We start from the raw sequence: 22,740 nt of genomic DNA, 5'->3' as shown, positions 1-22,740 counted from the left end.
AACTGACTACCTGGGCAATCACCCAAATTCTCATTCGCAATATTGAGTCAACCAACTTTGGCTAAGGCCTAACATAACTGACATACCATTATAAAATGCAAGGAACTTTCTTAGAATTATCCTACCCTGTCTTGGCAAGATAAGACAATCCTGTTTCATATTAGTAGTTGAGGGATGGGCTTTTCTTAACCCAAAGGCCAGTTCTGCCAAGAAGACAAGCTCCCAGTGGAGTGTCTTTGGTGCTCAACGTTCTCTCGGGAGTAGAGTGGCATTGCCAGGTGTAATTGTGTCTCCGAACAGAATTCTAGGTTAGATTAAAGGCCATTTTCTACAGCTCTTTAAAGAGGCTGAAGATTATACTGTCTATACTAAATATAACCTCTATGTATCTAGAAGACCTGATTAACCTAAAAATAAACATGACAAACATATAATTCTCAATACCTATCTAGCTTGAAGATTAAGAGAATAAATAACTGTGCAATATATAAAGACAATGATCTTTACCTGTAAACAATGTCATTACATATTTATGTTATTACATAAATAGTATCAGAGGTAGACATATACATTGTGATATGGTAGATGTATCAATACAATATAGACAAAGTTATAAGCATACTCTTATACAAAAATAGAGGTAGGAACACACACATTCAATATTCAATATATCAAGAAACAGGAAACAGTACCAATACAATTTTCTAAAAACAGTAACTCACAAATACCAATCATCCCATCAAACCAGATAATCCCCCCTCTTTTTTTAAGAATATACCCCTAATTCCATACAACATCTCCCCATCCCCTCAACCCCAAACCAACCACTAAAAGATATCCCTAACCCTGAGGGCAAACTCTGTTGGGAGAGGGGACATTGTCCTCTAAGATTGCTTCAAGCTGACATGGGGGCGATGTTTTCCTTAGGGGCTCCTGTGAATGCAAATGATGGTAAAATTCCCAAATTAACCTTTGACCTAAGAAAATTATAACTAGTCCCTGAGCACTTTGAGAAGGTCCAGCCAGAGTGTTGTCACAAATGTGCACCATTCGAAATTGTCTCGTGTAGTTGGTACCAAAAAACAGGTCTAATATTAGCGCATAAAAAAGAAAAAAAAATATTCATGACGTCATAAAAACCAGGTGGAGTTGATGTTGTGGGGCCCCATCTTCATCCTGGAAACTTCAAATATTACAGTAGGAAAATTTGTTGCTTGTTATGGGAAATTTAGACACTAACAACAAGGACATATACTGACATATAAAGAAAGACACAGATACGAGGAAAAGCAAAAACAAAAAACAAAAAACATATATACATAAATATATAAAAAATCAATACTTACGGTATGTATATAATGTTAGTTGATCCTTAGTAGGTCGTAACTATTATCCATCCATCAGTAATTAAATATTCAGGGTCCCTTAAAGTCTTTGAAGATCAATATTTTCCTGTGGAGATAAGAAAAGAACCCTGCCCCCAACCTATCTGTATTCCTTACCATCAGTATGCTCGCCAACCTTGTGAAAGAATTGTTATTTATCTTTTCCAAATGGCTTTTCTTCTTCATACCGAACCTTTATTAGTTTTGACGGTATCCACAATTGTTCCTCACCTGTGGAGATAAGAGCAAAACCCCTTCCCCAACGCAGCACATCTCCTGGTTTCCATTGTGAGGTCAGCACATCCTTGAAATAAACTGGTTGATTTAGTTCAGTAGACTTTTCCATTATCCAATGTCTTTCTGCAGCCGTTGTCCCCTTCTCATTAGCGTTAAGAAAATTCAAGGTTAACAAAGCATTATGTAACCTATTTCTGGGGGTGTTTTCCACCCCTTTCTGTTTATTCAACATATCTTTTATAGTTCGATTTGATCTTTCTATGACTGCTTGACCTGTAGGATTGTATGGTATACCTGTAACATGCTTGATATTGTAATAGTCAAAAAACCGTTTCATTTTCCTAGAGGCATAAGCAGGACCATTGTCCGTCTTTATTTGTGTAGGTATACCCATGATAGCCATGACTTCTAATAAATGAGTGATTACTGAATCAGCTTTTTCTGAACTTAAAGCAGTTGCCCACTGAAAGACTGAATAAGTGTCAATGATGTGGTGCACATACTTCAATTTGCCAAATTCTGCAAAGTGGAACACATCCATCTGCCAGATTTCATTCCTATGGGTACCCTTTGGATTAGCCCCTGCTGGCAGTGGCGTTTGGTTATAGAAAGAGGAAGTAGGGCATTTCTTTACAATCTCCTTAGCTTGTTGCCATGTACGAGAAAACTCTTTCTTCAAACCTTTGCTATTATCATGAAGTTTTCATGAAATTCAGAGGCTGGTAGCACACTACCAATCAATAATTGATCAATGTCTGCATTACCTTGTGCTAAAGGACCTGGCAGACCTGCATGGGATCAGATGTGTGTTATGTACATAGGGCAAAGCCTGTTCCTGGTCAAATCTTGAACCTGAATAAACAATGAGGTTAGTTCTGTATCATCAGGTATAAATTCAGCAGTTTCAATATGTTAAATATTCTCCATATTGTGAATCAGTACCTATATTAATAGGTTCTTTAAAAATCCCTTAGCACCATAAGAATGGCATATAATTCTGCCTTCTGGACAAAATCATAAGGACTTTGTTCCACCTTACCCAAGTCTTCTGATTTGTAACCTGCCTTCCCTGTTTTATTGGCATCAGTATAGAATGTACAGGCTTCAGTTATTGGAGCATCACGGATGATTCGAGGAAGGATCCGAGAAGTTCTCTTTATGAAGTTAAGCCTCTTGCTTTTCGGATAGTTATTATTAATGTCTCCCAAAAAATTAGCACAAGCTGCCATGGTTCATTATCTTCCCATAATTTCTTTAGTTCATCAGCAGTGAAAGGCACTATAATTTCTGCTGGGTCTATGCCTGCTAGTTGACAAAGTCTCAGTTTGCCTTTTATAATTAACTCAGAGACTTTTTCCACATAAGGTTTCAGTTTCTTACTTGGTTTATGTGGTAAAAAGATCCATTCCAAGATAATATCATCTCTCTGCATTAAAATTCCTGTTGGAGAAATTTTTGATGGTAATATGACGAGAATACAATTGAGCTCTTGATTCACCCTGTCCACATGTGCATGTTGTAATTTTACCCCAATCATTGCCAATTCCTTTTCTGATTCAGCTGTTAATTCTCTGGGACTGTTTAAATCTTTATCACTTTCCAAGGTTTTCTTCAAATGAATTATTAGATCAGGTGTTATCCCAATAGCTGGTCATAGACTGGAAATGTGTCCTAACAGTCTTTGAAAGTCATTAAGAGTCCATAGGTGATCTCTCCTAATTTGTGCCTTTTGTGTCTTAATTTTTTGCAAACCTATTTTATAACCTAAATAATTAACAGAATCTCTCTTCTGTATCTTCTCAGGAGCAATTTGCAATCCCCATTTAGGTATAAGTATCTTTATTTCTTCAGTCTGTTCATGCTATCCATGTTTGAATTGGATAACAAAATATCGTCCATGTAATGGTACACTATAGATGTTTTGGAAATTTCTTGCATATTATTTGCAATGGTTGGTTCACAAAATATTGGCACAAGGAGGGGCTATTTAACATACCCTGAAGGAGGACGGCCCCGTGGTACTTCTTGGAAGGTTGAGAATTGTTGTAAGTAGGCACAGTGAAGGCAAATTTTTCTCCATCTTCTTTTGTAAAGGTATAGTGAAAAAACAATCCTTAAAATCAACAACTATAAGAGGCCATCCTTTTGGTAATAAAGAGGGCAAAGGGATTCCAGATTGCAGAGGGCCCATAGGTTGAATACCCTGTTGATAGCTCTGAGATCTGTCACCATTCTCCATTTACCTGATTTTTTCTTAACCACAAATACAGGAGAATTCCAAGGGCTGGTAGATTCTTCTATATGTCCAGCATCTAATTGCTCTTGTACCAGCTGTTCTAAAGCCTGTAACTTTTCCTCAGCTAGAGGCCATTGCTTTGTCGATATTAGTTTCTCAGTCAACCATTTTAGAGGCAAGGCTGTTGGTATCTCTGAAGGGGCTTCAATTTCTTGTTCTTGTACGGCCCGAATGGCCGGTTTTCTCCGTTTGTAATATCTTTTAATATTATTCTCAGAAATATTGGCTCTAGAAGTAGTAAGGATGTTAATTTGGGTATTCCATTGTTGTAATAGGTCACGACCCCATAAATTCATTTTAATATTGGCTACATATGGCCTTAATTTTCCTATTTGTCCCTCAGGCCCTATACATTCAATCCATCTTGTGCTCTGTCTTACTCGAGATAGGGTTCCAATTCCCAGGAGCTGAACATTTACATTCTGAAGAGGCCAATACGGATGCCAAGATTCTGGGGTAATGATACTTACATGAGCAACTGCGTCCAGCAGGCCAGTAATGAAAATGCCATTTACACACACTCTTAACTTAGGTCTTTGATCATTTATAGAAGTTTGCCAAAACACATGTAACTCATCTTTCTGATCATTATTGTTTGTAACTGTAGGTATGAGGTTTTCTAATTGTCCTGATGAGGCACATTCTCTGCAGAAACTGGAAATGACTGAACCATGTTTGCCATGGAGGCCTGTGAGGCCCCCCCCTCACGTTTCGTCTGTATCAGGTACCTTGTCTATCTCTTGTAGATCTGCATTTATTTGTCCAATGTCTACCTTTTCCACATCTTCTACATAAACCTGAAGGCTGAGTCCTCCAATTTCTCTTATTTCTAGAAGATGCATTATTATTTTTTCTGAAAATCCATTGTTTACAATTCCTTTTCATATGACCTATTTTGCCACAATTAAAACATTTGGTATTCTGGTGTCTCCTTTTACCATTGGAAATTGCTTCTTCTACCCATGCTTCAGTGCCATAATCAAATGTGTCAACATCCAGTGTATGCAAGACCCATTCTTCCAAGGGTGCTGATCTGAACATTAAAGGCCTTAAAATATTTTTGCATTCCACATTTGCATTTCATAAGCCAAACTCAATCATTATACGTCTTGTGTCTCGGTCAGATATCCCTATTTGCACAGCCTTAGTAAGTCTTTGTAAAAAATCACTAAAGTGTTCTCTCTGACCTTGTTTAATTGTGACAAATGATTCCATTCTCTGTCCTGTGTCTTGTACCCTGTCCCAAGCCCTTAAGGCTGCTGTAGTGCACATGGAGAGTGTGTTTTCATCCAAATTAGCTTGTTCCTGAGGGTCGGAAAAGAGTCCTTCACCTAGAATTTTATCTAGGGAGATGTCACTTTCCTTTGCCTTTTCTTGCTGTTCTAAAAGTCTAGCCTCTTGCTTGAATAAGCACTTCCATTTTAATTGCAGCCCACTCTCAAGGACTGAAGACGTCAGCTGAAACCAGTCAGAGGGCGTAGCTCTGCTTGTGGATGCCCAAGATTTTAGCATCTCTTTAACAAAAGAGGCGTGCATCCTGAAAGTCATGACAGCCTGATTAATATCTTTGAGATCATTCATACGGACAGGCTCCCATATATCTTCCTTGATGACCCTAGGGTTTCTGGAACCAATCACCTTCTCTGTTGTTATTACTGGAAAGGCAGGTAGAGCTGTAGGTAGAGATTTGTGGAAATTTTCCCGGAGGGATTTACCCACAAATGTAGTTAAAATTTGCCTTTCTACCATTTGTTCTTCATCAGAATTTAGAAATTCCTCAATCTTTTCAATTCTATTCACCATTGCCTTCTGCAATGTCTGTATCTCCTGTCCAGAATTATGTTCCAAAGCCTTCATTGAGGATTCTAAAGTATAAAGTTTGTCCATAAGAAATAAGTTCTCATCTTTGGACATAATTTTTATGGCATAAACCGTGCCTTCTTGTATTGACAATCTTTCCGCCAATCTGTCATAAGCTATAGTCAAAATTCGATTGTCACACTCAACAGTTTTGATTCTGTCAGTTAATGTTTCCGTCCTTTCAGAAAGTGTCTGATGAAATTTACGATCCAAATCAGCTGTTCCTTCTTCCATAGTAATGAATTTCTCCTTAATATCAGCCACTAATATTTCACTTCCTACAGAAAGGGACTGGAGTTTATGATCCAGATCAGTTGTTCCCTCTTCCAGAGTAATGAATATCTCCTTAACATCCGCCTGAACTTTTTCTAAATTTTTTTTCAGTCACCATTGTCTTGTTAAACAAAGTTCTGTTCTCTTCCTGTAGAACTTCAAACTGATTCTTGAGAAGATCATTGTCATGCTGAATAGTTTGTAGACGTTCAACCTCTGCCTTAAGAATCCTGGATTCGTCTCTTAAAGACTCTATCATACTTTTGTTGTCAAACCACCTAATACCAAGGAAAACTACTAATCCTAGAACTAATACCATACTAATACCATACTAATACCATAGATGTGGTGTGCTAGACACCTCTTGTAAGATCTCCCACATGGCACACTCAAAAAGACTGTTAAAGTCCTGAATAGTAATATTCTCCGACATTTTATTTATAAAAGAAAATTTTTTTTTTTTTTTACCTGCAATGACTGGTTCCTGCCCGTGGTGGCGAAAGAGTCTACTTGAGTACGTGGAGAGCTGGTCTGAAACAACTCAAAACCGAAATTTACTGTTCTGGGTTAATTGCTGCGGCAAGCAGGCGGTATGGACGGGGAACAGAGAGAAAGCTGCCAAAGTGAACAAGTCAATGAGATGCATGGCACTGAGCCGGGTCACGGGGACTGCAAGCCTCTCCGCCCTTACGTGACCTGAGCGCAGGGTACTCGGCAGGGTGGGGCGCACAAACACAAATTTAATCCGCCGGGGCTATGTCTCCTGTTCTGTTTGCTGGCTTTCTAGCAGGCACCAGAGATTTCCAGTGACTCAGAATCTCAGCTACTTCTAGGTACAGTGCTGAGAGGGCACAATCTTTGCGAAGAGAGAGAGACCTCCCGAGGGGGAGGTGCTGCTGGCTCCCTGTGGTGGCCTCCGGAGCCTTCGAATAGGGGCAGGTATCCACAAAGACCCACTGGGCGCCAAATGTGGTGGCTTAGATTAATGAAGAGAAATTGTAATAAATATTTGCACAACTTTAATGGAAAAACCAGACTCATGAAACCAAGGTTCCCTCGGAGTACAGGAAACAGGAAGGGAAGCACAGGCTTCTGTGCGTGCAATTTATCAGTAAACATTCCCCAGAGGAGAGTCTGCCACATTAGGGGCTGGCCTAACCCTACAGGCTAGGGTTCCAGCCAGGCTAGCGGTCCGGCCAGGCTAGAGCTGGGGGAGTGGCTAGGGGCGGCCCGTTGCCATGGGAGGGTGGTGATAGGGGTGGGGCATTGCTAGAGGAGGGTATGGATAGGGTTACAGCCACCATAGTGTTACAGCCACACTGGGGTTCCAGCCAGGCTAGGGTTTCAGCCAGGGCTGGGGCTGTGGGCTTGGTTAGGGGCGGTCCGTCGCTAGGGGAGGGTGTGGACAGGGGTGGGGCATCGCCAGGGGCCCGGGAGGGGCCCGGGAGAACAGGCACTGGGGCGGCCGGGGGTGGGGGGTTTGGGGCGTGGCCGCTTCATGGGCGGGGCTGGGCTCACTCCGTTGCCAGCGGAGGGCTGCCCATTCCCGGGGGCACGGCCAGGTCCTGCGTCCCGGCCCCCGGGTCTCGGACCGGGGTCTCTGTGGCACTCGGTGACCACCAGCGACTGCCAGAGCCCGCTCGTGTGCGCTGATCACGGCTGGGGGGCCGGAGGTGGGGCATGGGCTCCCCACGCGGCACATCCGCAACCGAGGGCACCCCCACGGGTCACGGGGTGGCCGCTGCGCCACTCCCCGGGGCTCGGGGTGCCGGTTCCTGGTGTTGGACTACGTCTCCCATGAGTCCCGGTGGTGCCCGTAGTCCGTGAATGGGCCAAGGGAACCAGAGAACTCGGTTTCCCATGATCCCTGGGACCCTGGCTTCCTGCTTCCTTCCTTCCTGGCCGGACCGCACCTCCAGAGGCTCCCGGGCGTGGGGAAAGCCGAGAAAAGCGGGGTACGGGGCAGGGAGAACCCCGCAGCACACTCGCGTCCTCCCCCGCTACCCGTCTCCCCTCCCCCGCTGCTGTGATCGAGGGTCCATGAGGGAGGGAGCCGGCATGGACCACGGGGCGGGTGGAGGGGTCGGAGCCTGGGCTCTATTCCTTCCTGCTCTCCCAGCTCGTCTCCCGGGGCAGGGGCCGGGGCGATCAGGGGCCTCCCGGGTCCGCGGGAGGGGGCGGAGAATGGGGAGCAGGGACCGAGGAGGGAGAGAGGGAGAGCTGGGGAGCCCCTGGGCGTGGCCTGGAGGGGCCAGAGTCAATCCTAGTTTCCATAGCCCTTCCATAGACCTCAGGCCTACACACAACTGTGACACGTGGGGTGGGGGTCTGGGTGGCGGGATGGCCTATGCAAGATGTATGCACAGGTCAGTGGTTCCTGGGGTGTCATCCTACATATTCATCAGCCCCTGGGAGGGGCCTGGGAGGATCCAGGCCTCCCTCAACCAATCAGAAAGCCCGGACTTGCCTGCCAGCCACACAGGCCTCGGCCCTGATGGTCACCCTAGCACAGGTCCTGAACCTAAGGCTGACCCTGACCCTAGGACCGCCCCTAGCCCTAGCCACTCCCCCACCACTAGCACCTCCACACCCCTAGCTCCTCCCCAACCCTAGCCTGGCTGTAACCCTAAGGCCCGGGTAACACTAAGGGGCGGTCCGCAGAGGAAGTGCCTAGTGCTGTGGGAGTGGCTGGGGGTGAAGTTGCCAGGGGAGGGCGGAGATAGGGGTGGGGCATTGCTAGGGGTCAGAGTGGCTAGGGTTCCAGCCAGGCTAGGGTTCCAGCCAGGCTAGAGCTGGGAAAGTGGCTAGGGACGGCCCGTTGCCATGGGAGGGCGGTGATAGGGGTGGGGCATTGCTAGGGGAGGGCGTGGCCAGGGCTACAGCCACCCTAGTGTTCCAGCAACCCTGGGGTTCCAGACAGGCTAGGGTTTCAGCCCAGGCTGTGGCTGTTCGTCGCTAGGGTAGGGTGGGCCAGCGGCAGGGCGTCGCCAGGTGCCTAGGAGGGGCTGGGGAGACCGGGCACTGGGACTAGGTGCATCCAGGAGCGGCCGGGGGACCGGTTTTGTGGCGTGGCCGATTCAAAAGCGGAGGTGGGGTCGCCCCGTTGCCAGCGGAGGGCTGCCCATTGCCGGGGGCACAGCCAGGGCCTGTGTCCCCGGCCTCCGGTTCTCGGACAGGGGTCTCTGTGGCTCTTGGTGACTGCCAGCGACTACCAGAGCCCGCTCGGGGGCGCTGATCATGGCTGGAAGGCCAGAGGCGGGGTGTGGGTTTCCCACGTGGCGCGAACGCGCCTGTGGGTGCCCCCAGGGGTCGCGGCGGGGTTGCCGCACCGCTCCCCGGGGCTCCCCGTTGCTCGGGTTGCCAGTTCCCGGTGTTGGAATACGTCTCCCATGATTTCCGGCGGCGGCCATCTTGCCCATAATCCGTGAATGGGCCGAGGGAACCAGAGAACTCGGTTTCCCATGATCCTTGGGCCCCTGGCTTCCCCGCTTCCATCCTTCCGGCCCAGACCGCGCCTCCCGGGAGTGGGGAAAGCCGAGAAAAGCGGGATACGGAGGGGGGAGACCCCCGCCGCGCACCCGAACCGTCCATGCCGCACGCCTCCCCGTCCCCGCGTCGTGATCGAGGGCCCATGAGGGAATGAGCCGGCTCGGACCACGGGGCGGGCAGAGGGGGCAGAGCCTGGGCTCTGTTCCTCCCTGCTCTCCCAGCTGGTCTCACGGGGCCAGAGATGGGGCGATCGGGGGAGGGGGGCTTCCGGGTCCGCGGGAGGGGGCGGGGGAACGGGGAGCTGGGACAGTGGAGGGAGGTGGGAGGGAGGGGGAACCGGGGAGCCAGGCAGATGTATGCACACGTCAGGGGTGTGATGGGGAGTCAACCTGCATATTCATGAGAACCTGGGAAGGGCCTGGGAGGCGCCAGAGTTAACCCTAGTCTCCATAGACCTCAGCCTATGCCCAATTGCTACATGTGGGGGTCTGCTCTGGTGGGCGGGTTGGCCTATGCAGATGTATGCAGATGTCAGGGGGGTCCTGGGGAGTCACCCTGCATATTCGTGAGCCCCTGGGAGGATCCAGGTTTCCCTTGACCAATCAGAAAGCCCTGTCCTAGCCTGCCAGCCACCCAGGCCTCGGCTGTGATGGTCACCCTAGCACCGGTCCTGATCATAAAACTGACCCTGACCCTAGGACTGCCCCTAGCCCTAGCCACTCCTCAACCACTAGCACCTCCACACCCCTAGCTCCTCCCCAACTGTAGCCACGCCCCAACCCTAGCATCCCTGTAACCTTAGCCTGGCTGTAACCCTAAGGCACTGGTAACCTTAAGAGGCAGACCCCCAGAGGGCATGGCTAGTGCTGTGGGAGTGGCTGGGGTTGGAGTTGCCAGGGGAGGGTGGGGATAGGGGTGGGGCGTTGCTAGGGGTCGGAGTGCTTAGGGTTCCAGCCAGGCTAGTACTCTGACCAGGCTAGGGTTCCCGCCAGGCTAGAGCTGGGGGAGTGGCTAGACGGGGCCCGTTGCCATGGGAGAGCAGTGATAGAGGTGGGGTGTAGCTAGGGGAGGGCGTGCTAGGATTACAGCCAACCTAGTGTTCCAGCCACCCTGGGGTTCCTCCAAAGATAGTGTTTCTGCTGGGGCTTGGGCTGTGGGCGTGGCTAGGGGCGGTCCGTCGCTAGGGGAGGGTGGGACATGTGCATACATCTGCATAGACCAGATGTGAGCAGTGAACGTCCACACTCTTCCTGTGTCCACTCACTGGCTGGACAATACAGATGTGAGCGGTAAACCTCTAGTGTCCACTCACTGACTGGAGATTACAGATGTGAGCAGTAAACTTCCAGACGATTCCAGTGTCCACTCACTGTCTTGACAGACATTACAGATGTGAGCAGTTAACTTCCAGACCCTTCCAGTGTCCACTCATTGGCTGGATACACATTACAGATGTGAGCAGTGAACATCCTGACTCCTCCAGTGTCCACTCACTGGATGGACAGGCATTACATGTGTAAGCAGTGAACCTCCAGACTCTCCTGTGTCCACAAACTGCCAGGACAGTACACATGTGAGCAGTTGACCTCCACTGTTCACTCACTGTCTGGACATTAAAGATGTGAGCAGTGAACCTAAGACACGTCCAGTGTCCACTCACCGGCTGGACAGACATTACAGATGTGAGCAGTGAACCTCAAGTCTCTACTGTGTCCACAACAGGCTGGACAATACATATATGAGCAGTGAACCACAAGTGTCCACTCACTGGCTGGACATACATTACAGATGTGAGCCATGAACCTGCAGACTCCTCCAGTGTCCACTCAAGGGCTGAACAGACATTACAAATGTGAGCAGTGACCTCAGGACTCTTCCAGTGTCCACTCACAAGCTGGACATTACAGAAGTGAGCAGTGAATATCCGGACTCTTCCAGTGTCCACTCAGTGGATGGACAGACATTGCAGATGTTAAAATTGTACTTCCAGACTCCTGCACTCTCCACTCACTGGCTGGACAGACATTACAGATGTGAGCAGTGAACCTCCAGACTAATCCACTGTTCACTCACTGGCTGGACAGACATCACAGATGTGAGCAGTGACATCAGGACTCCTCCAGTTTCCACTCTCAACCAGGATATTACAGGTGTGAGCAGTGAACCTCCAGACTCCTTCAGTGTCCATTCACTGGCTGGACATTACAGAGGTAAGCAGTGAACATCCAGATGCCTCCAGTATCCACTCACTCGCTGGACAGACATTAGGGATGTGAGCAGTGACCTACAGACTCCTCTAGTGTCCACTCACTGACTGGGCATTACAGATGTGAACAATGAACATCCAGACTCTTCCAGTGTCTACTCACTGGCAGGAAAGTCATTGCAGATGTCAGAAGTGAACCTCAAGATTAATCTACTATCCACTCATGGCATGGCTGAACAGGCATAACAAATGTGCGCAGTAACCCCAGGACACCTCCAGTGTCCACTCACAAGCTGGATATTACAGAAGTGAGCAGTGAACATTCTGACTCCTCCAGTGTCCACTCACTGTGTGGACAGGCATTACAGTTATTAGCAGTGAATCTCCAGACTCCTCCAGTGTCCACTCACTGGCTAGACACCCATTACAGATGTGAGCAGTGAACCTCCAGACTCTTCTGTTCCACAAAACAGCTGGATATAACACACGTGAGCAGTGAACATCCAGACTCCTCCAGTGTCCACTCATTGGATGGACAGACATTACCGATGTGAGCAGTGAGCATCCAGATGCCTCCAGTTTCCATTGACTGGCTGGACAGACATTACAGGTGTGAGCAATGAAACTCTAGAGTCTCCTGCGTCCACAATTCAGCTGGAGAGTACACAGTGTTCACTCACTGGCTGGATATTACATATCTGAATCAGTGAACCTCCAGACTCCTTTAGTGTCTACTCACTGGCATGAAAGACATTGCAGATGTGAGCAGTGAACTTCCTGAACGATCTACTGTCCACTCATGAGCTGAACAGACATTAGAATTGTGAGCAGGGACCTCAGGACTCCTACAGTGTCCACTCGCAAGCTGGACATTACAGTAGTGAGCAGTGAACATCCGGACGCCTCCAGTGTCAACTCACTGGCTGGACATTACAGATGTGAGCTGTGAACTTACAGATTTCTCCAGTGTGCACTCACTGGCTGGACATACATTACAGATGTCTGCAGCGAACCTCCAGCTCTCCAGTGTCCACAATCGGCTGGACAGTACACATGTGAACAGTGAACCTCCAGTGTTCACTCAGTGGCTGGACATTACAGATGTGAGCAATGAACCTCCAGATTCCTCCAATGTTCATTCACTGGGTAGAGAGACAATGCAGATGTGAGCAGTGAACCTCCAGACTAATCTGTCCACTCCCGGGCTGAACAGACATTACAAATGTGAGCAGTGACCTCAAGACTCCTCCAGTGTCCACTCACAAGCTGGACATTACAGAAGTGAGCAGTGAATATCTGGAATCCACCAGTGTCCACTCACTTAATGGACAGACATTACAGAGGTGAGCAATGAACCTACAGTCTCTCCTTTGTCCACAATCTGGCTGGACAGTACACATATTAGCAGTGAACCTCCAGCTTTCACTCACTGGCTGGACATTAGAGTTCTGAGCATTGAACTCCAGATTCCTCCAGTGTATATTCGCTGGATGCACAGACATTACAGATGTGAGCAGTGAACCTCCAGACTGCTCCAATGTCCATTCAGTGGCTGGACAGACATTGCAGATTTGAGCAGTGAACCTCTAGACTCTCTGTGTCCACAAATCGGCTGGAGAGCACACATGTGAACAGTGAACCTCCAGTGTTCACTCACTGGCTGGACATAACATGTCAGAATCAGTGAACTTCCAGACACCTCCAGTGACCACTCACTGGCTGGACAGACATTACAGATGTGAGCAGTGACCTCAGGACACATCCAGTGTCCACTCATAAGCTGGACATTACAGAAGTGAGCAGTAAACATCTGGACTCCTCCAGTGTCCACTCAGTGGATGGAAAGACATTGCAGATGTTAGTAGTGAACCTCCAGACTCCTCCACTGTCCACTCCCTGGCTGGACAGACATTACATGTGTGAGCAGTGAACCTCCAGACTAATCCACTGTCCACTCACTGGCTGGACAGACATTACAGATGTGAGTAGTGACCTCAGGACTCTTCCAGTTTCGACTTGCAACTAGCACATTACAGATGTGAGCAGTGAACCTTCAGACGCCTCCAGTATCCACTCATACCCTGGACAGACATTAGGGATGTGAGCAGAGACCTACAGACTCCTCTAGTGTCCACGCACAGCCAAGGCATTACAGATGTGAGCAATGAACGTCCAGACTCCTTCATTGTCCAATCACTGGCTGGGCAGACATTACTGATGGGAGAAGTGGATCTCCAGACTCCTTTAGTGTCCACTCACTGGTAGGACACACATTACAGATGTGAGCAGTGAACCTCCAGACTCTTCCGTTCCACAAAACAGCTGAAAATAACACATGTGAGCAGTGAACCTCCAGTGTTCACTCACTGTGTGGACATTACAGAAATGAACAGTGAAGTTCCAGACTTTTTCAGTGTCCATTGACTGGCTGGAAAGACATTACAGATGTGAGCAGTGAACATCCAGACTCCTCCAGTGTCCACTCACTGACAGGACACACATTAGAGATGTGAGCAGTGAACCTCATGACTCCTCCAGTGCCTACTCACTGGCTGAACAAATAGTACAGATGTGAGCAGTGAACCTTCTGACACTCCCGTGTGCACTCACTGGTTGGACAAACATTACGGATGTGAGCAGTGAAGCTCCAGACTCTCCTGTGTACAAAAATCAGCTGCAGAGTACACATGTGAGCAGTGAACCTCCAGTGTTCACTAACTGGCTAAACATTACAGAAGTGAGCAGTGAAGCTACAGTCTCCTCTAGTGTCCACTCACTGGTTGGGCATTATAGACGTGAGCAATGAACCTCCAGACTCTTCCACTGTCTAATCAATGGCAGAAAAGTCATTGCAGATGTGAGCAGTGAACCTCCAGATATATCTACTGTCCCTTCACGGACTGAACAGACATTACAATTGTGAGCAGTGACCTCAGGACACCTCCAGTGTCCACTCACAAGCTGGACATTACAGAAGTGAGCAGTGAACATCCAGACTCCTCCAGTGTCCACTGAGTGGATGGACAAACATTGCAGATGTTAGCAGTAAACCTCCAGATTCCTCCACTGTCCACTCACTGGCTGGACAGACATTACCGATGTGAGCAGTGACCTCAGGACTCCTCTAGTGTCCACTCACAAACTGGACATTACAGATGTGAGAAGTGAACCTCCAGACTCCTCCATTGTCCACTCATTGGCTGGACATTACAAATGTGAGCAGTGAACCTCCAGTCTCCTCTAGTGTCCACTCACTGGATGGATATTACAGAGGTAAGCAGTGAAACTCCAGATGCCTCCAGTATCCACTCACTCGCTCAACAGACATTAGGGATATGAGCAGTGACCAACAGACTCCTCTAGTGTCCACTCACTGCAAGGGCATTACAGATGTGAACAATGAACCACCAGATTCCTTCAGTGTCCACTCACTGGCTGCACAGACATTACAGGTGTTAGCAGTGAACCTCCTGATTCCTCCAGTGTCCACTCACTGGCTGGACAGACATTAGAGATGTGAACAGTCAACCTCCAGACTCTTCCAGTGTCTACTCACTGGCATGACAGATATTGCAGATGTGAGCAGTGAACCTCCAGAATAATCTACTCTCCACTCACGGGCTGAACAGACATTACAAATGTGAGCAGGGACCTCAGGACTCCTCCAGTGTCCACTCGCAAGCTGGACATTACAGAAGTGAGCAGTGAACATCTGGACTCATCCAGTGTCCACTCACTGGATGGACAGACATTACAGATGTGAGCAGTGAACCTTAGAGTCTCCTGTGTCCACAAATCGGCTGGAGAGTACACATGTGAGCAGTGAACCTACAGTGTTCACCGACTGGCTGGACATTACAGATCTGAATCAGTGAACATCCAGACCCCTCCAGTGACCACTCACTGGCTGGACAGACATTACAGATGTGAGCAGTGACCTCAGGACAAATCCAGTGTCCACTCATAAGCTGGACATTACAGAAGTGAGCATTGAACATCCGGACTCCTCCAGTGTCCACTCAGTGCATGGAAAGACATTGCAGATGTTAGTAGTGAACCTCCAGACTCCTCCCCTGTCCACTCACTGGCTGGACAGACATTACAGATGTGAGCAGTAAACCTCCAGACTAATCCACTGTCCACTCACTGGCTGGACAGACATTATGGGTGTGATTAGTGACCTCAGGACTCCTCCAGTTTCCACTTGCAACCAGCACATTACAGATGTGAGCAGTGAACCTCCAGATACCTCTAGTGTCCACTCACTGGCTGGATATTACAGCTGTGAGTAGTGAACCTCCAGATACCTCCAGTATCCACTCACTCGCTGGACAGACATAAGATATGTGAGCAGTGACCTATAGACTCCTCTAGTGTCCACTTACTGCCAGGACATTACAGATATGAGCAATGAACCCCCAGACTCCCCCAGTGTCCACTCACTGGCTGGACAGACATTACTGATGGGAGAAGTGAACCTCCTGAGTCCTTCAGTTTCCACTCACTGTCTAGACACACATTACAGATGTGAGCAGTGAACCTCCAGACTCATCTGTTCCACAAAACAGCTGGACATAACACATGTGAGCAGTGAACCTCCAGTGTTCACTCACTGTGTGGACATTACAGATGTGAACAGTGAAGCTCCAGACTTCTTCAGTGTCCATTGACTGGCTGGACAGACATTACAGATGTGAGCAGTGAACCTCCAGACTCCTCCAGTGTCTACTCACTGGCAGGACACACATTAGAGATGTGAGCAGTGAACCTCATGACTCCTCCAGTGTCTACTCACTTGCTGAACAAATAGTACAGATTTAAGCAGTGAATCTTCTGACCCTCCAGTGTGCACTCACTTGCTGGACAAACATTACAGATGTGAGCAGTGAAGCTTCAGACTCTCCTGTGTCCATAAACCGGCTGGACAGTACACATTTGAGCAGTGCACCTCCAGTGCTCACTAACTGGCTGGACATTACAGATATGCACAGTGAAGCTCCAGACTCCTCCAGTGTCTACTCACTTGCTGGATATTACAGAGGTGAGCAGTGAACCTCCAGACGCCTCCAGTATCCACTCACTTGCTGGACAGACATTAGGGATGTGAGGAGTGACCTACAGACTCCTCTAGTGTCCACTCACTGGCAGAAATGTCATTGCAGATGTGAGCAGTGAACCTCCAGTTTAATCTACTGTCTACTCACTGGCTGAACAGACCTTACAAATGTGAGCAGTGACCTTAGGATACCTTCAGTGTCCACTCACAAGCTGGACATTACAGAAGGGAGCAGGGAATATCCGGACTCCTCCAGTGTCCACTCACTGGATGGACAGGCATTACAGTTGTTAGCAGTGAACATCCATACTCCTTCACTGTCCACTCACTGGCTGGACAGAAATTACTGATGTAAGAAGTGAACCTCCAGACTCCGTCAGTGTCCACTCACTGGCTGGACACACATTACAGATGTGAGCAGTGAACCTCCAGACTCTTCTGTTCCACACAACAGCTGGACATAACACATGTGAGCAGTGAACCTCCAGTGTTCACTGTAGGGATAAGTCCCACCCCTTAGGGGGCATGTTCGCCTCAGGCTAAAGTTTTCCTATAAATTTGGCAAGCTTGCTCCCAGCGCTCGCTTCTGCTTTCCTGGTCTCCGCGGGAACGGTGGTTCTGTAAGTCTATTCCTCCATTAAAGCTGTCTATATTTTGACAATCTGTCTGCATTCGCTTACGCCATTACATTTTGGCATCCAGCGTCGGGCTATTTTGCACCTGACTCAAGCGTGTAGCCTGCTAGCTAACACAGCACGCTCCCGGGTGTCATTTTCTTAGTTTGCGACTTGGGCCCCAGGGCTGAGTCCGAGATACACTCGGCCTTCAGGCCCATAATATCCAGAGAGGCAGGCGGATCTCTGTGAGTTCAAGGCCGGCCAGGCGGTGGTGGCGCACGCCTTTAATCCCAGCACTAGGGAGGCAGAGACAAGCGGATCTCTGTGAGTTCGAGGCCAACCTGGTCTACAAGAGCTAGTTCCAAGACAGGCTCCAAAACCACAGAGACCACCACCGGCAGGAACCAGTCGTTGCAGGTAAGAGAAAAAATTTTCTTTTATAATTAAAATGTCTGAACACGTTACCATTCAAGAATTTAACAGTTTTTTTAATTGTACCATGTGGGAGATTTTACAAGAGGTGTCTATCACCCCACCTCTATGGATCTTTCTGGGATTCGTAGTTTTCCTTGGCACTATATGGTTTGATAATAGAAATATGATAAAGTCTTTACGAGCAGAGGTTGCACGCTTAAAAACAATTGAGAATGACAACAATCTTCTCAAGAATCAGTTTGAAGTTCTCCAGGAGGAGAACAGATCTTTGTTTAACATGACTCGATCAACTGAGGAAAATTTAAAAAAGGTACAGACTGATATTAAGGAGAAATTCATTACTATGGAAGAGGGAACAGCTGATTTGGATCGTAAGCTCCAGTCCCTTTCTGTAGGAACTGAAACATTACAGGCTGATATTAAGGAGAAATTCATTACTATGGAAGAGGGAACAGCTGATTTGGATCGTAAGCTCCAGTCCCTTTCTGTAGGAACTGAAACATTAGTGGCTGATATTAAGGAGAAACTCATTACTATGGAAGAGGGAACAGCTGATTTGGGTTGTAAGCTTCAGTCCCTTTCTGTAGGAACTGAAATAGTAACTGAGAGAATCAAAACTGCTGAATGTGACTATCGGATTTTGTCTAAAGCTTATGACAGATTGGCAGAAAGATTGTCAATACAAGAAGGCACGGTTTATGCCATAAAAATTATGTCCAAAGATGAGAACTTATCTCTAATGGACAAACTTCATACTTTAGAATCCTCAATGAAGGCTTTGGAACATAATTCTGGACAGGAGATACAGACATTGCAGAAGGCAATGGTGAATAGAATTGAAAAGATTGAGGAATTTCTAAATTCTGATGAAGAAGAACAAACGGTAGAAAGGCAAATTTTAACTACATCTGTGGGTAAATCCCTCCGGGACAATTTCCACAAATCTCTACCTACAGCTCTACCTGCCTTTCCAGTAATAACAACAGAGAAGGTGATTGGTTCCAGAAACCCTAGGGTCATTAAGGAAGATACATGGGAGCATGTCCGTATGAATGATCTCAAAGAAATTAAACAGGCTGTCATGACTTTCGGGATGCATTCCTCTTTTGTTAAAGAGATGCTAAAGTCTTGGGCATCCACAAGCAGAGCTACGCCATTGGACTGGCTCCAGCTGAGCTCTGCAGTCCTTGAGAGTGGGCCGCACTTAAAATGGAAATGCTTGTTCAGGCAAGAGGCTAGACTTTTAGAACAGCAAGAAAAGGCGAAGGGAAGTGACATCTCCCTAGATAAAATTCTAGGTGAAGGACGCTTTTCTGACCCTCAGGAACAAGCTAATTTGGACGAAAACACACTCTCCATATGCACTACAGCAGCCTTAAGGGCTTGGGACAGGGTACAAGACCCAGGACAGAGAATGGAATCATTTGTCACAATTAAACAAGGTCTGAGAGAACCTTTTAGTGATTTTTTACAAAGACTTACTAAGGCTGTGCAAATAGGGATACCTGACCCTGACGCAAGACGTATAATGATTGAGTCTTTGGCTTATGAAAATGCAAATGTGGAATGCAAAAAGATTTTGGGGCCTTTAAGGTTCAGATCAGCACCCTTGGAAGAATGGGTCTTGCATACACTGGATGTTGATACATTTGATTATGGCACTGAAGCATGGGTAGAAGAAGCAATTTCCAATGGTAAAAGGAGACACCAGAATACCAAATGTTTTAATTGTGGCAAAATGGGTCATATGAAAAGGAATTGTAAACAACGGATCTTCAGAAATAATAATAATGCATCTTCTAGAAATAACAGAAATAGGAGGACTCAGCCTTCAGGTTTATGTAGAAGATGTGGAAAAGGTAGACATTGGACGAATGAATGCAGGTCTACAAGAGATAGACAAGGCAACCTGATACAGACGGGAAACGTGAGAGGGGGGGCCTCACAGGCCCCCATGGCAAACATGGTTCAGTCATTTCCAGTTTCTGCAGAGAACGTGCCTCGTCAGGACAATTAGGAAACCTCATGCCTACTGTTACAAACGATAATGAGCAGAAAGATGAGTTACGTGTGTTTTGGCAAACTTCTATAAATGATCAAAGACCTAAGCTGAGAGTGTGTGTAAATGGCATTTTTATTACTGGCCTGCTGGACACAGGTGCTGATGTAAGTATCATTACCCCAGAATCTTGGCATCCGTATTGGCCTCTTCAGAATGTAAATGTTCAGCTCCTGGGAATTGGAACCCTATCTCGAGTAAGACAGAGCACAAGATGGGTTGAATGTATAGGGCCTGAGGGACAAATAGGAAAATTAAGGCCATATGTAGCCAATATTGCAATGAATTTATGGGGTCGTGACCTATTACAACAATGGAATACCCAAATTAACATTCCTGCTACTTCTAGAGCCTATATTTCTGAGAATAATATTAAAAGATATTACAAACGGAGAAAACCGGCCATTCGGGCCATACAAGAACAAGTAATTGAAGCCCCTTCAGAGATACCAACAGCCTTGCCTCTAAAATGGTTGACTGAGAAACCAATATGGACAAAGCAATGGCCTCTAGCTGAGGAAAAGTTACAGGCTTTAGAACAGCTGGTACAAGAGCAATTAGATGCTGGACATATAGAAGAATCTACCAGCCCTTGGAATTCTCCTGTATTTGTGGTTAAGAAAAAATCAGGTAAATGGAGAATGGTGACAGATCTCAGAGCTATCAACAAGGTTATTCAACCTATGGGTCCTCTGCAATCTGGAATCCCTTTGCCCTCTTTATTACCAAAAGGATGGCCTCTTATAGTTATTGATTTAAAGGATTGTTTTTTCACCATACCTTTACAAAAAGAAGATAGAGAAAAATTTGCCTTCACGGTGCCTACTTACAACAATTCTCAACCTTCCAAGAGGTACCACTGGGCCGTCCTCCCCCAGGGTATGTTAAATAGCCCCTCCTTGTGCCAATATTTTGTGAACCAACCATTGCAAATAATACGCAAGAAATTTCCCAAATCTATAATATACCACTACATGGACGACATCTTGTTATCCGATTCAAACATGGATACCTTGAACAGACTGTTTGAAGAAATAAAGATACTTTTACCTAAATGGGGATTGCAAATTGCTCCTGAGAAGATACAGAAGGGAGATTCTGTTAATTATTTAGGTTATAAAATAGGTTTGCAAAAAATTAAGACACAAAAGGCACAAATTAGGAGAGATCGCCTACGGACTCTTAATGACTTTCAAAGACTGTTAGGAGACATTTCCAGTCTACGACCAGCTGTTGGGATAACACCTGATCTAATAATTCATTTGAACAAAACCTTGGAAGGTGATAAAGACTTAAACAGTCCCAGAGAATTAACAGCTGAAGCAGAAAAGGAACTGACAATAATTGAGGAAAAATTACAACAGGCACATGTGGACAGGGTGAATCCAGAGCTCGATTGTATTCTCGTCATATTACCATCCAAAATTTCTCCTACAGGAATTTTAATGCAGAGAGATGATATTATCTTGGAATGGATCTTTTTACCACATAAACCAAGTAAAAAACTGAAAACTTATGTGGAAAAAGTCGCCGAGTTAATTATAAAAGGAAAGCTGAGACTTCGTCAATTAGCAGGCATAGACCCAGCAGAAATTATAGTGCCTTTCACTGCTGATGAACTAAAGAAATTATGGGAAGATAATGAACCATGGCAAAGAGCTTGTGCTAGTTTTTTGGGAGATATTAATAACAATTATCCAAAAAGCAAGAGGCTTAACTTCATAAAGAGAACTTCATGGATCCTTCCTCGAATCGTCCGTGATGCTCCAATAACTGGAGCCCGTACATTCTATACTGATGCCAATAAAACAGGGAAGGCAGGTTACAAATCGGAAGACTTGGGTAAGGTGGAACAAAGTCCTTATGATTCTGTCCAGAAGGCAGAATTATATGCCATTCTTATGGTGCTAAGGGATTTTAGAGAACCTATTAATATAGTTACTGATTCGCAATACGCAGAAAGAGTTATTTTACATATTGAAACTGCTGAATTTATACCTGATGATACAGAACTAACCTCATTGTTTATCCAGGTTCAAGATTTGATCAGGAACAGGCTTTGCCCTATGTACATAACACACATCCGATCCCATACGGGTCTGCCAGGTCCTCTAGCACAAGGTAATGCAGACATTGATCAGTTATTGATTGGTAGTGTGTTACAAGCCTCTGAATTTCATAAAAAACATCATGTTAATAGCAAAGGTTTGAAGAAAGAGTTTTCTATTACATGGCAACAAGCTAAGGAGATTGTAAAGAAATGCCCTACTTGCTCTTTCTATAACCAAACGCCAGTGCCAGCAGGGGCTAATCCAAAGGGCACCCAAAGGAATGATAAGTACCATATACCAAAGTTAAGCCAAGACCAAGTGAACAATCTAAATAGACCTGTTAGTCGTGAAAAATTAGAAGGTATTATCAAAAACCTCCATACCAAAAAAAAAAGCCCAGGAACAGATGCTTTCAGTGCAGAATTCTACCAGAACTTCCAAGAAGAGCTAATACCTATACTCCTTATTGTATTTCACAATATAGAAACAGAAGAGTCATTGCTAAACTCCTTTTATGAAACTACAGTTACCCTGATACCAAAATCACACAATGACTCAACCAAGAAAGAGAATTACAGGCCAGTCTCACTTATGAATATCGATGCAAAAATCTCAATAAAATACTGGCAAACTGAATCCAAAAACACATTAGAAAAATTATCCATTATGATCAAGTAGGCTTCAACCCAGAGAAGCAGAGCTGGTACAACATACACAAACCTATTAATGTAATCCATCATATAAATAAACTGAAAGAAAAAAAAACATATGATCAT

At 46.3% G+C, this 22,740-nt stretch overlaps 1 protein-coding gene across 1 annotated transcript; it reads left to right on the top strand.

Moving 5' to 3' along the window:
- The first annotated feature begins 9,863 nt into the window (after positions 1 to 9,863).
- Positions 9,864 to 19,907, top strand: LOC126490678 (uncharacterized). Its single transcript, XM_050125765.1, has 2 exons — positions 9,864 to 11,054; positions 12,115 to 19,907. Exon 2 carries the CDS (start codon positions 17,868 to 17,870, stop codon positions 19,869 to 19,871), a length of 2,004 nt encoding a protein of 667 aa, XP_049981722.1. The 5' UTR covers positions 9,864 to 11,054; positions 12,115 to 17,867; the 3' UTR covers positions 19,872 to 19,907.
- Positions 19,908 to 22,740: the final 2,833 nt, after the last annotated feature.

The sequence above is a fragment of the Alexandromys fortis genome, unplaced genomic scaffold (assembly GCF_014885135.2).
Source record: "Alexandromys fortis isolate MF-2015 unplaced genomic scaffold, M_Fortis_MF-2015_v1.1 scaffold_184, whole genome shotgun sequence".
Classification (NCBI taxonomy): domain Eukaryota; kingdom Metazoa; phylum Chordata; class Mammalia; order Rodentia; family Cricetidae; genus Alexandromys; species Alexandromys fortis.
The sequence above is the reverse complement of the archived record's forward strand: the minus strand, read 5'-3'. Positions and strand labels throughout refer to the sequence as shown.